This window comes from Malaclemys terrapin, chromosome 2 (genome assembly GCF_027887155.1).
Source record: "Malaclemys terrapin pileata isolate rMalTer1 chromosome 2, rMalTer1.hap1, whole genome shotgun sequence".
Taxonomy (NCBI): Eukaryota; Metazoa; Chordata; order Testudines; family Emydidae; genus Malaclemys; species Malaclemys terrapin.
This window is the reverse complement of record NC_071506.1, coordinates 128090566-128103538: the sequence shown is the minus strand read 5'-3', so window position 1 is coordinate 128103538 and position 12973 is coordinate 128090566. Positions and strand designations below refer to the sequence as shown.

The window sequence follows — 12973 nt, the reverse complement described above, 5'->3', positions numbered from 1 at the left end:
CAGATGGTAAATGTCACTAAGTTCATATAGCTGTCATTAGCTTTCCAAAGAGCTGGCCTCTTTCAGGGGGGAGGGTGAAGGGGAGGAGAGAGAAATAATTTCATAGCAAGTAAAATGTTCATTGCCCCCAATCTTAAAAAGAGCAAGAGGAGAAAACTCTTCAGCAGGTTAAAGAGGCCAGAGCCGGGGGAGAGACACAGGGTAGGAGAGTTGACGGAAGGGAGCAGCGCAGATTAACCTTTAGCCCTTCAGTATTCAGCCAGACTCTCAATCCAGCTCTTTTTCTTCTTATTAAGGATTTTGCATGCAAATGGCCCTGGGCCAGACTAGGCCATCGGAATGGAGAAGTTCTGCATTCAGCCCTCACAAACCGGTGCAAACTGCTGTGTTTGCCAGAGTGATTGCAATAAAGCAGCCAACAAAGAGATGCAGGGAACAATAAAGAACTGAATGGCTTAGATCAGCAGGTCCTCTTGCCGGTTGCCATGGAGACCCCCACCAGGGCTTACTAAAGGTATTTCCTGAAGAAAAAGTGCACACATGCCCAACAGCTCTGCTAATCCCAACAGGAAGTGCTTACCAGGGGAGGTGGGGATTGGCTTCTCTCTGATTTCAAAAGTTTCTCTCTATTTATTTATTTATTTTTTTGCAGTTACTTAAGGCTGCCTGTGGGCATGCTGGGGGGGGGGGGAGAGGGTGTCCAAGCACAGATTCACTACACACTTCCCAAACAACCCCCCCCCGCCCACACACACACACACCCTGCAAGTTTCTGTTGTTATGATTGCCAATAGATCCCTGGCTGCAATACTGCAGCGGGGGGGATGGCTGCCATTCTCCCATCCCCCTCTACACACAGACATCTTTCAATTCCAGACTCTCGGGCCATCACCTAGGCCCCGGCCCCTGCCAAAGTGTGATGAGGAGAAACAGCTTCCGTTGTGCACAGCACAACCACAGGAGCTATTGTCGCTCACAAGAGGAGAAGCCACCTGTAGCTTGAAAGCTGAGGCCTGTTCTCATAGGGGTGGGGGAGGGAAATACACAGGCCCCATTGGCAGCAGCCCTGCTCTGTGCAAAGCAATGGCTCTGTGTGGGATGCACATGTGGCTCAAATGTAATACGGAAGCGGAGGAGCATGTACCTCAAGTCACGGCTCTGTGGTGCTGCACCCTGCAGTGATGCGACTAGCATCCCTTGACTCTGGTGGTGTCAGAGAGGTGGTTGGCAAAGCTGTGAGAAGCTGGCAGTGGGGAAGCTTGTCACTTGTGGCAGTGCGCAGGCGGAGTTACACCTTTAGAGTTATCTACACTGACCCCCCCCCTTCCCCTGGCAAATGCACTGGCAATGCCAGCATGGGGCTTTATGGCAGCGCAGACCCCAGCAAGCCTGGCAGTGCCTCCCCGGCTCTGCTGCTCAGCAAAGGCAGAGTCAGGCTGGCGCCCAGAGGTCTCTGGCTCAGCTGACGCAAGCTGGTGAGACTCCACTGACTGCACCTGGGATCCCGCAGCAGTGCCAGGTGCTAGGGGTTTGGAGTCTGTGTGAACCCAGGCAGGCTGAGGGGTCTGGCAGCAAACCACTTTCCAGTGGGACGCTGGTAGGGTTACCATTCGTCCGGATTTACCCGGACATGTCCTCCTTTTCGCGCTAAAAATAGCGTCCGGGGGGAATTTGTAAAGCACTCACAATGTCCGGGATTTCCCCCTCCCCCGGCAGAGCGAGCGGCTGGGAGGGCTGCAGAAAAATCCCGGGCTGGACTCCTGAGCAGCTGTAGAGGAGCCGGAGCCGCCCTGCATTCTGAGTTGGCCTCTCCTGCAACCCGGTCCGGCAGCACTGTGCAGGGCCAGGGACCGGGTTTTGTTGTGCAGGGCCAGGGACCGGGTTTTGTTGTGCTGGGGAGCGCAGCCACGTGTCCGGCTCGGCTCGCACAGAGCCCAACACCCTGTTCTGAGCAGCAGGGTAAGGGGGACCGGGGGCAGGAAGGTTCTGGAGGGGGCAGTCAAGAAACGGGGGGGGGGGGGCCTTTTGGGGGGGGGGGTGGAGAAAGTTTTGGGCAGTCAGGGTACAGGTAGGGGGTAGGGTCCTGGGGGGCAGTTGGGGGGGGTCTTAGGAGGGGGCAGTTAGGGGACAAGGAACAGGGGGGTGGGGAGCTGGGAGTTCTGGGGGGGGGCTGTCAGGGGGCAGGAGTGGGGAGAGGGATCGGAGCAGTCTGGGGACAGGGAGCAGAGAGGTTTAGATGGGTTGGGAGTTCTGGGGGGGGCTGTCAGGGGGCAGGAGTGCGGAGAGGGATCGGAGCAGTCAGGGGACAGGGAGCAGAGGGGTTTAGATGGGTTGGGAGTTCGGGGGGGGCTGTCAGGGGGTGGGGAGTGGTTGGATGGGGCGTGGGAGTCCCAGGGGTCTGTCTGGGGGTGGGGGTGTGGATAAGGGTTGGGGCAGTCAGGGGACAAGAGGCAGGGAGGCTTAGATAGGGAGTGGAGTCCTGGGGGGCAGTTAGGGGCAGGGGTCCCAGGAGGGGGCAGTCAGGGGACAAGGAACGGGGGGAGGGTTGGGGGTTCTGGGGGGGTGGGAAGTGGGAGGGGCAGGGGCGGGGCTAGGGCGGGGCTCCTCCCGTCCTCTTTTTTGCTTGCTGAAATATGGTAACCCTAGACGCTGGTCCCCAGCGTTTGGTCAGGCTGAACGGCCTCCCTGCGTCCTGGCAACACGGCGAGGGGAGGTGCAATCTGAGCTGGTATTCAGCACACCTCCCAGGTCTCCTGATGCCTTGGATGGGAGCCGCCCCTCTGCACCTTCTCACCCCCGCTCCAGAGACGATCCCTTTGCTGAGACTCTCCAGCCCTGCTCAGCCCGACACCAGCACAGCCTTAGCTGCTCACTGAATTCCCAAATCTCCCCCAGCTTTGGGGGTAGGGGAGGGAAACGTGTTGGTCTCCCGTGCCCCCAAAATCACAGGGCAACACCCAGTGCCCCCTTCTGTAACCAGCCGGGTCATGCACGGAACTAGCGGAGGGTGGAATAGCTGAGATCCCTCCTGACGCCTCTCTGCAGCCCCAGCCCTGCCAGGTGCCATGCTGCCTTGCTCGCCCTCACATGGCCTCCCTGCTTCCCACACTGCAGTGTGAACCCAAAGGACTGCTGCCTGGCCAGGTTGGAAGGAAGGAATGCAGCCCCTCCCCCATCAGTCTCCACCTCCCTTGGACAACACCGCTGGGGAGAGGCGCTGCGGCCCCCTGAGCCCACCAGGGAGCCTTTGGTTTACCCAGGCTGATGCTGAGCTGGACTGGGATACTTCAGCCATCACTCTTCCTGACGTGAGGGCTCCATTCATCACCTGGAGCTTCTGTCTCTTGGGGATCAGGAGCCCCTGGGTCCCAGGGATGGAGCCTCACGAGGAACCAAAACCAAAGTGGCTCCCTCTTGAGAGGAGGAGAGACACATGCCCAGTGTGGAGAGGGTAATTGGTAACCAGGGCGGGAGGATAGTCAACCCTGAACACATTTAACTCTGGTGCCATGGCAGCTTGTTCCTCTCCACAGCAGGGGAAAGCCCTCTGCGATGTATCCATTATCTCTGGAAACCAGTTGAAGTATGAAAAGATCCCGTCTATGCAGCACCAAACAGCAGAAACAACTTCCCACCTTTTCCTGTTGCAGCATCCTCCCCACCCACAGCCTCACAGCAATTCATGGATGCTCATTCACTCAGCCTGGTGATGTCCCAGGCAAGGATTGGTCTCACCCACCACTGAAATGTTGCCACCTCTGGGGAGGAATGTGGCAGCTGTTCGCACATTAGGCCCAGAAGAAGAGAGTTTGATGGACGTTTATAAACATTCATAAAATCAACGTGCCTCATAACAGTGGTGCCTCCACAATCCCTGGGGGAAGGAAGTTAATACTCTTGTCCTCCTGGGATTCCTACATTTTGTATGAGATGAAGCAGCATTTAATTAACAGGCATCTCAGTGTCTTTGCAAAGCCAGCCGGAATAAACCTGTACCATTCCCCTGGGATGCGAGCATCCTCCTCCAGATCCCTCTAGCCGCTGGGACCCTTTTGAGAAGGAAGCTACTCAAAATAAAAGCTTGCACTGAGCTCTGAGACTGACACAGCAATCCCCGGCTGCGCCGCTTTCATTCCTCTCCCCTTTGTGCACTTGCTATGGTCCTGGCAAGCAGGAGCAGCATTAAAGATCCCTGAGATGGATCCTTTTAGGGCAATAATTCATGGCTTTTCTGTGAAACATTAACTCCGGACCTAGAGCTTTACCTGGTGGGAACTGGAAATGTGCAGCACTGGAGGGGGTGTCCCAGTGAGGCCTTTGTTCTCCTGATGTTTATATTGGGCAAAGGGCTGCAGCAACGTGTCCCACCTGCACTGCACGGGTAGGTGGGGATCTGGTGTCAGGAATGTGGCTGAAGGAGGGATGCCAGCCCTCCTGAGACACTGCAGTGACCTTGAAGACCTGCCTGTTCCCAGCAACCCAGTGTCCCAGAAAGGCCCCAGCTATCCCTTCCTCAGTAGGGTGCGAATGCAGAAGTCACCCAGCCTGCTGACACCTGAGGGACATTCAGAAGGGAAGGAACCATGCAACTGGCACTTGCAAATGGTGGGACTTTACATAACAAACAGACAGGAGCAGTTTCCCAAAGCCCCTGGACAGGCTTAAAAAGGGAGTAATTGAAGGCTGATCCTTAAGCCAAGAGGCCTGTGGAAGGGAGATGGGCAGGGGGAAAATTTTACCATGTGGAGCCCATGCAACCAAGGCAGAGATGGGTTTCATCCAGGCTTCAGAATCTAGCAAACCCACCCCAAATCCCTGGGTCCCATCACCAGCTGAACAATGGAATTAGCCCAAAGGAACAGGCCAAGCAGTAACCAAGGAAGGGGAGGGAGGTGGAAATCAGTGATTAAAAACCCTTGAGGCAATTCCACTCCACTTCCAAAGGCAGGCACCCTCTCCACTTACAGCTCCATCCCTGGGCTTTGCTCAGACTGCAGGGAAAGCAGGGAACTGGGACTTCTTTCCAGGCTCTCCTGGGAGCGGGGAGAATGCTCTGCTAGTTGCTGTTACAATTTATAATGGTTTAAAATTAATTGCTCATAGCAGGTGCCTTTTGGTCCATGACACACACCATGAATCTCCTCCCTTGCATCTCTGACTCACTGCACCTTGTGGGCAGAGAGGGGCTGCGGCACTGACTCAGCCACAGGCGCCCGGTTGCAAAGCACTAAGAGTCTGGGAGGAGGAGCTGAGTGAACTCCCTGGAAACCCTCCAGCTCAACACAGCTTATGTTTTATATTCTCAGTTCCTTGGGAGCACAAAAGAAGCTACCTGCACTAAGTTCATTAACAAGCTTGCCCAGGCTTCCCCTCTCACCAGCTCTGGCCAGGCCAGGCTGCATTGGGACGGGGCACTGAAAGGCAGAGTGTCTTCAGCAGCACTGCTCTGCGATCCAGGATGGGTTTGCTAGGAGAGCAGGACCCTTTATCTTTTATCAGGACTCTCCGTTCCTTCTTTCTCAGTGAAGTGTTGGAATGGCAGAGAAGAGAGGGTGGGGTCCAGGCTGCAGGTAGGGAGGGGAGAGTCCAGGACAGGAGCTGGGGAAGCTGTTTCCCAGGGTCTGTCTCCTGGGTGCTCATTATCCTTGTATTTCTCTACCTGTTTCAACGTGGTGAGCAGAGGGGTTAGACGCAGCCCAGATACTAACTGGATTTCACTGTCCCTTAAATGCTTTGGTTTCAGGCAAACCCCATAAGATGCTAGTTGTCACCCCATTAAAATTGGAGAGGGGGGGCACAGTTCGACCCCAGAGCGGAGAACGTGGTGAGCTGTGTGCCCTGGAGGGAGCAGGCCTTCTCTGGGATGCCGGTAGCTGCTGAGATAGCTGGGGGTGTCCCTACCCAATAAATCTTCTCCTGTTCATTTCCAGTGCACTAAAGCGCTTCCCCTGTCTCTGTGCAGCCTACAGAGCGGGTGGCTGCGGTACCCCAGCCCCTCCGAGGGGTCCACTGCCATCAGTCCAAGCGCAGGAGGCTTTGCTGCAAGGCGGAGGAACTTTTTCTGTTGTTTGTAAGACTCCAGTGAGGAGCTGCTGGGATAAACCTGATCCCTCTGCCTCCCTCGGGGGAACTGAGCGTTGTAAAAACAGTGCCCCAGCTGCTAAATATGATCTCTGACCTCGGGCCGTGCACTGCGCAATAATAGCTCCCCCCACTCATCTTCTTCTCCCGGAGCTCAGCAATTAATCACAGCACCAGACACAAACCATCACTCGCTACATCCTGCCTTGACTGGCCTCCTGGACCTGCTGGCTGAGCTGGGCTGGGCTCAGAGACACCTCCCCGCCCAGGCCTTGAGGCTAAGGGGAACCCAACTAGCTACCACAGTCAGAAAGAGCAGCCAGGAGAGCTAGAGCTGGGAGTCACTGTTCTCTGTCCCAGGGCGTATCTAGGGCAACTCCAAAAAGTCCCTGGTGCTCCCTGGAATTTACACCAGTGTGAGAGAGAGCGTGACTCACAGCCCCGCGAAGATGCTCCTGCCGGGTTGTAGGGCAATTCTGCACCAACAGAAACATCCCCAACTGCTCTGGAGCAACTCACCAGCCCCTAAAGGAAGACCGCTCTGGACAGGCCCATAAGCCACCCTGCAGGAGTCTCAGTTGACTCCAGCCGGTCAGTGCCAGCCACTCCCTCTGTGAACATCCACTGTCCTGTGAAATTCCTTCCAGCTTGTTGACTTTAGGGCTCTGGCTGGCAGGGTGGGAGTGGAGCTAATGGGAAAGAAATGCAGAGGGAGCACAACATGGAGAGCCAAAACCCCACCCAGAAAGCACTGCAGGCAGACGGGGGCAGACGAACTCCACTGGCACCATCCCAGAACATGCGAGGTCACAGCCTCTGCGGGGAGGGGGCTTGCTGGTACTGGTTACGGTTCCCATTGCATGCGCTGTGGAGCTGAACCATCACGCTGCAGACAGCCAGGTGACTACGGTTCCCATTGGCGCTGGCTTGCCCCAGAGCTGTCCCTCACCTAAGCCCCAATACATCCTGCCATCCTGCCGCTCCAGGTCACTCACTGACGGAGCTAGAACTGCAGAGTTAAGGAACAGGGATTATGGGAAACATATCTGTGGAGGCGCCACCACCCACAGCAAGGGCTTCATCAGCCTCACTGCCTGGAGATTATCCGTGGCCTCTCTGCTCTGAGCTGGGGGGTTGAAGATGAACTTTCCCCCTCACCCCCACCCCTTGCCAAAAACACCCCCTGGCAGGGCGTGGGGAAGAGCGAAGGAGCTGTAACTCTGTACTCAGGCAGCTTTCCAGGGAAGAGCCAGACAATGAGGCTGGAAGATTGGCTTCCTCTCCCACTGCCCGACACCAGCGAGATAATGCTCCCCGCCCTGCTTCAAGAGAGCCCTTGCAGGTGGAGCTTAGCCTTTTAGCCAGCTGGGCTAGTGTCTGCGGAAGAAAGTGGACACGCCTTCCCTCCTTGCTGCCAAGGGGAGAGGGGATACAATGGAAGTGCTGGCCACGGGGCACTCGTGCTGCCCCAGTTCTAGTGACGGACACGATGCCCTGCAAAGCCCACAGCATTGGTCCAGCTGGATTTAAAGTGACCGGCCAGCTGGACACTGAGAGCCAACGCTGCAGCGAGCCAGCAGCACTCAGCGCTTTGCACAGTCAGCTCTCTCAGCAGCGGGTGGCCCAGGTATCCAGCGCTTATGGGGGAGCTGAGGCCCATCGCTGAACTCCTCGACATGGGCCGGCATGCGGGGCAATGCACAGGGCCTCAGGGGGTGAGGGGAATAGGGTGACCAGACAGCAAGTGTGAAAAATCAGGACGGGGGGGGGAGGGGGAAAATAGGAGCCTATATAAGAAAAAGACCCAAAAATCAGGACTGTCCCTATAAAATCAGGACATCTGGGCACCCTAGAGGGGAAAGGGCAGCGTGATTCTTTGCAAAGCTCAGCTCACATGCTACTAGCAGAATCTCCGCCCTAAGGAAAGCACAAACCCCGAGAGGGAGGGAGGGAGGAGTCGGAGAAGAAAAGAGGATTAAAATACGAAGGGAAAAAACACCCCAAAATATCCCCGGGGAAAGGCAAAACAATAGCCCCCTGCAGGCATGCTCAAGAGAGGATGGATGGGCAGGAGGATCAGGCACTGAACTGGGACTCTGGAGATCTGGGTCCTGTTCCTGGGTCTGTGCTTCTGAATTGGACAGTGCTTGATACCACAGTGACAGGCACAGCACAAAACCCCTGGGAGCGAGAGAGGCGCTTTCGGCATACGCTGGACCCACGGATTAGACAGACTTCAGACCGGGAGTGTAAATGGTGGAGGACGACACTAACACGTTGGGGAAAATAAACCTCTGTGAGTTTCTGCAGGTTTTCATTTAACCTGAAGACAAAGACAGGCTTTGTGAGGGAGACCGAGCCTGCTCATGGAAATACCTGGACTTTCCCCTTTAACTAGATGTTTTACCACCGCCAAATTTAGGGAACTATAAAAGGCAGTAAGTGCCCATTAAGATTTTATTTGCTGCAGATTTTTCAGTAACTGGCGGGAGCCCTGACAAAGGCAGAATTTCACCAGACTCAACGAGGAGGAGGGCTGGAGACTTAAAAACCTTTCTCTCCTGCTATAGCAGAAGCTGCTCTCCCAGCACCAACCCTGGGGATTATTACATCTCCGAGAAGGGAGTGTCGATGCCTCTAAAACAGATGTAAACTGAAACCCTATAAACATAAAAAACAGAGTCCAGAAAAGCTGCTGCCTTTGCAATGAATGGGACCCAAGTGCAGTCACTCGCTGCTCCCCAGGTGGCACCTCCCAGGCCCGCAAAACACCGCACTAGTTAAAAAATAAACAATTCAGTTGCCTGCCTGTTGCCCATTTTCTCACCATGAACACTCGCCGTTTGCCATGGGCCTGGCACACCCTGGCCTGCCCAGCTGCTTCCTGCAGGGTGAGAGGACAGTGGCTGTGGGGCTGGCAACCTGGCACATGGCCTGTGGGCCCAGGAAGGAAACGAGAGTGGAAGAGTCTCCTCCCGCAGCAGGCCCAGCCAGCTCCACCCACCAGCGCCCACAGCCTGGGCAGCTGCTTCAAAAACACAAACTAAAAAGGGAGAAAATGATCGGGACCCATCTCCTTCCTGGCCTGTTAGCGGAGAACCGGGTAGCTGCCACTGCGGCCTTGCACAGGACAGCAGCAGTGAGACCCCGCTGGATCCAAAGCGTTCCACAGACTTACCGAGCTCAGCCTCGGCTCCGCTGGGCGCTAGGCAGGGATCCAGACACACAGAGGGGAGGGGACCTGCTCAGCACTAAGCACTGACCCAGGGAAGGAGCTGAGGATAGAACCCAGAGACCTGCTGTTGTTGTTCAAATGGGTGCCTAAAGTTAGGTTCCCAAGTCCTCCTTTGGCACCTAAATAAGCGGCCTGGTTATCTATAACACTGAGCACTCAGCAGCTCCCACTGCAGCCACAATTTGCCTACCTGTGTCTTTAGCACAGGGCCCTCCCTCCGCCCGAGAGCTATCCTACACTGCCTGAATGCACCTCTCTGGTTAGACCCTGGAAGTGACGCCAGCCTGGAGGAAAGCGGGCTTTCCAAACAATCTACTCAGGCTGTACAAACCCCCTCCTGGCAGAGAGCAGTGCAAAAGGCAGGTAAAATGTATGTACATGTGAATCTTACGGACCCTCTCCTACTGGATATTTGAGGGTCCATCCGCACTGGGAGCAGGACCAGGCTAGGTACAACCAATTCCCAACATGGAGTCCACATGGACAGAGAATGGTTTTCTCTGTGAACAGCCTCCGAGTGGGTGCCAAATGACAGATTCTGCCCCCAGCAGGGCTCCTTACCATGGCTGTGTCAACGTAGCTGTGCAGGTGGTACCGGGAAAGGCTAAAGCTCGGTGCCCATTTGCTAGTTGCTTGCTCTGACTAAACTGCAGCTCAAGAGCATCTGAAGACAACGGAGCAGACTGGGGCAGGGGAAGGGGAAGGGGAGTCTGCCCTGGAATCCTCATTAAGCTCTCAGAAGTTAAGAAGCCCATCTCCCAGCCTCCCGCCGTACCCTCATAATGCAACAGCCAGTCTGATTCCCAGTACAGCCCGGTCACTCCAAACCCAGCAAGCTACATCCCATGTACTGTCACAGTCTCCATGCCCCATGGAGTCAGGCGCCTGGCTTGTCTCTGGGACTAAGGAGAGCCAGTCCTGGCCACCCCTCACACGCCTGGGGGAGTTTCAATCATATTCCAAAGCTCTCTAGGAAACGTCTCAGGGGACGGGCGGCTTTCTAAGCAGAACCCTGTTTATTCAAGACAAGTGCATATTGGTGAGAAAAAAAAAAGCAAAGGACGTTAAAATGCCAAGAGGAGAGCTCAAAGTTTGCCATAGTTTATGGCACCTCTGGGCTCTGTGCTGAGGCAGCAAGGGTGGCCTCTGGCTCCAGAGCCAGTTACTACTGTCTGGAAGGCAGTACGGGGATGGGAGTGCCAGGATGCCAGCTCCTTGGCTTGCATCACCCTGTAGGGAAAGGTTGAGGCCATTACCATGCACAACTGTTGTCAGTGTCTCTCTCTGTAGCATTCTAGAGCTCCCATCACTGGGACACATTGGTGCCGAAATCGGTATGCTAGCCAGTGCACCACGGCTGTTCATGCTAGGCTGGGATTTGCAAAGCAGCCAAAGGGGGTTAGGCACCCAAATCCTATTGAAATTCAGTGAGAAAATCCCAGCCTTATTCACCAACACAGCTCACTTGCGGGTACCATACACTTCATGTCGTCCTGACCATTCCAGCATTGCTGTGTTCCCCTAGGGAGCGGGAGGGCTGGATACTCTCCCGCAAACAACAGCCACCATCTGGTTACAGCCCTATTCCTCCCCTCCCGGCCATCAGCCACAGACAGACAAACCCACCAATCACTGCAGAGAAACATCAGCACTGGGAGTTCTGCTCTTTATCCTGGGGCATGGTAGGCACATGAAATGGATGCCAAGCACACAATACCTTGGGGTTTTGGGGGAGGAAGAGGACTAGTGGGGAGGAGGAACAATGAGTCCTAAACACAGAAATGCCCCACAGAACATTCTTGTGTAGTTCACGCCAAGACGCAGTAAGTCAGAAAGCCTGTGCGTTGGTGACTGGTCTGTTTATTCTCTGCCTCACCGTGGGGAAAACCGAGGCTTTGAAATGCTATAGCGTTACTCGATGTTTGGGGGCTGCCTGCAGTGCCCAGGCTGGCATTGGGCCAGGCCCATTAATACGTGGCCATTACACCTCAACATGCCACCGGGTTACAGAAAATTACAGGGGTAGAAGGGAAACAAAAGCCTCCCAGCCTAGCCAGGGAGAGGCAGGTTCCCATGGGTCTCGTTCGCAGCTCCTGGCAAAGAGCAGGGGAAGGGTTGTGACTGGTCACAGCAGAGTTGCCTGTGAGCCAAACCCATTAGATGCCCTTTAGTAACAAATAGTGATTAAAGACAAGTGGGAAGCTCTAGTTTGGGGGACCTGGTCTCTAGCCCCAGGAAAATGCCACTTCGGTTGTGGGAAGCCCGTGCTGCAGCAGCCGGCCGAGTCAACGCTCGCTCTGCTATCACCCAGTGAGAGTGCTGGCAAAGCTTGGGAGCACTGAACCACCACCAGAGCCTGGGCCCTTCTGCAAAAGCCAGGAACTCAGCCAACCCAGCTGACACATGACACACAAACAAGCGACGGGCAATGTTCCCCAGTTCCCCAACATCTGCTTCTTTTCGGAACGGTGCTTTCATCACACACACTAATGGCCAGTAGAGACCAGACCGAGCACCAGGACCCAGACCAGAGCTCTAACGCAGTTCTCAGGTGAGGGCAGGCTAGCGCATTCCCCTGCTGAACCCAGCGGGGCCATGACCACGAGTCAGTGAGATGTTTACCACGAGTTATTCCAACACCACAACACAGACTCCCTGACATTCAATGAGGACTCCCCACCATCCTTCAAAATAACTAGCCAAGGCAAGGCCGGTACCTGTCTCGTTCGATAATGGGGGAGGTCACCACACTGATCTCAACTACAGCTCATCAGAATGAGGGAAATGCTTGCCATGAAACAGAATCAGCTCTCCCGTCCCACAGACAAGGGGGAACCCCTATCAGCTTTGACACAACCCGGTCAATGTTTTTCATTGCACACATTTTTTTCCAGATGAAAAATGGCCTTTTTTTTTTTTTCAAAAAGTTTCTTTTGAATTTTTCTCCTTTTTAAGAAATGTTCCCTTATTTTGTTTGTTCTGAATGGCGACGTTCCTTTGGCAATACTTCCCGTTTCCCAGCCAGCACCAGCTGGCGGCTGGTGAGACGTTTTTGCAGCTTCTCGGCTCAGGTAAGCTTGTCTTCCCTTAGCACAAGCACAAACCGTTCACTGCAACAGCCAACATACTTGCTGATCATGTTCCTACTGCGGGACTTCAAAACAGGCTGTGCTTGTTTCATAAGAAAGTCAGAGACACCCAATATCTTATAACCATTCAGGAGCAGCAACTCAAAGAAAGAGGGCTGCGAACAGACGTGCCTCTTATCCCAGCAACCTGCCCTTAAAAGGGCTCTTTCTGTCACATTTCTATTCACTAGCAGCAGGAGCTCTTGACTCCAGCCAGAGAGACTCTAGACATGAGAGGAGCAGAAGGGTATGGTTCGTCTTACCTTGGTCTGGCAGGGTTGGTGCTGGCCTTGCAGTGCACAGCGTGGCTGTGACCAGCACAGCCCAAAAGAGGAGGCACCTCCAGGTAAACATCCCAGTTCTACAGCTACTGGTTGGCAACTGGGCTCCAGAACTCCATGGGGACTCCCGTCTAGACTGCCGGCTTGCTAGCTGGGGCTCGCTTAATCTTCTCTTCCAAACTTCCAGTCCCTTCAAACTGCCAACCAGGAAACAAGAAGAGTTAGATCAGAAGTAACTCCGGCCCCTG

General features: G+C 54.9%; 1 protein-coding gene across 4 annotated transcripts in view; it reads right to left on the bottom strand.

The window, feature by feature from the left end:
- The window catches only part of FGFR1 (fibroblast growth factor receptor 1), a 76577-nt gene that overhangs the window by 50237 nt on the left and 13367 nt on the right, over window positions 1-12973 (bottom strand). For all 4 annotated transcript variants that reach the window (XM_054017382.1, XM_054017383.1, XM_054017384.1 and 1 more), the window contains exon 2: window positions 12708-12922. In XM_054017382.1, the coding sequence (XP_053873357.1) occupies window positions 12708-12798 (91 nt within the window). In that variant the 5' untranslated portion in view covers window positions 12799-12922. The remainder of the gene's footprint in view (window positions 1-12707; window positions 12923-12973) is intronic.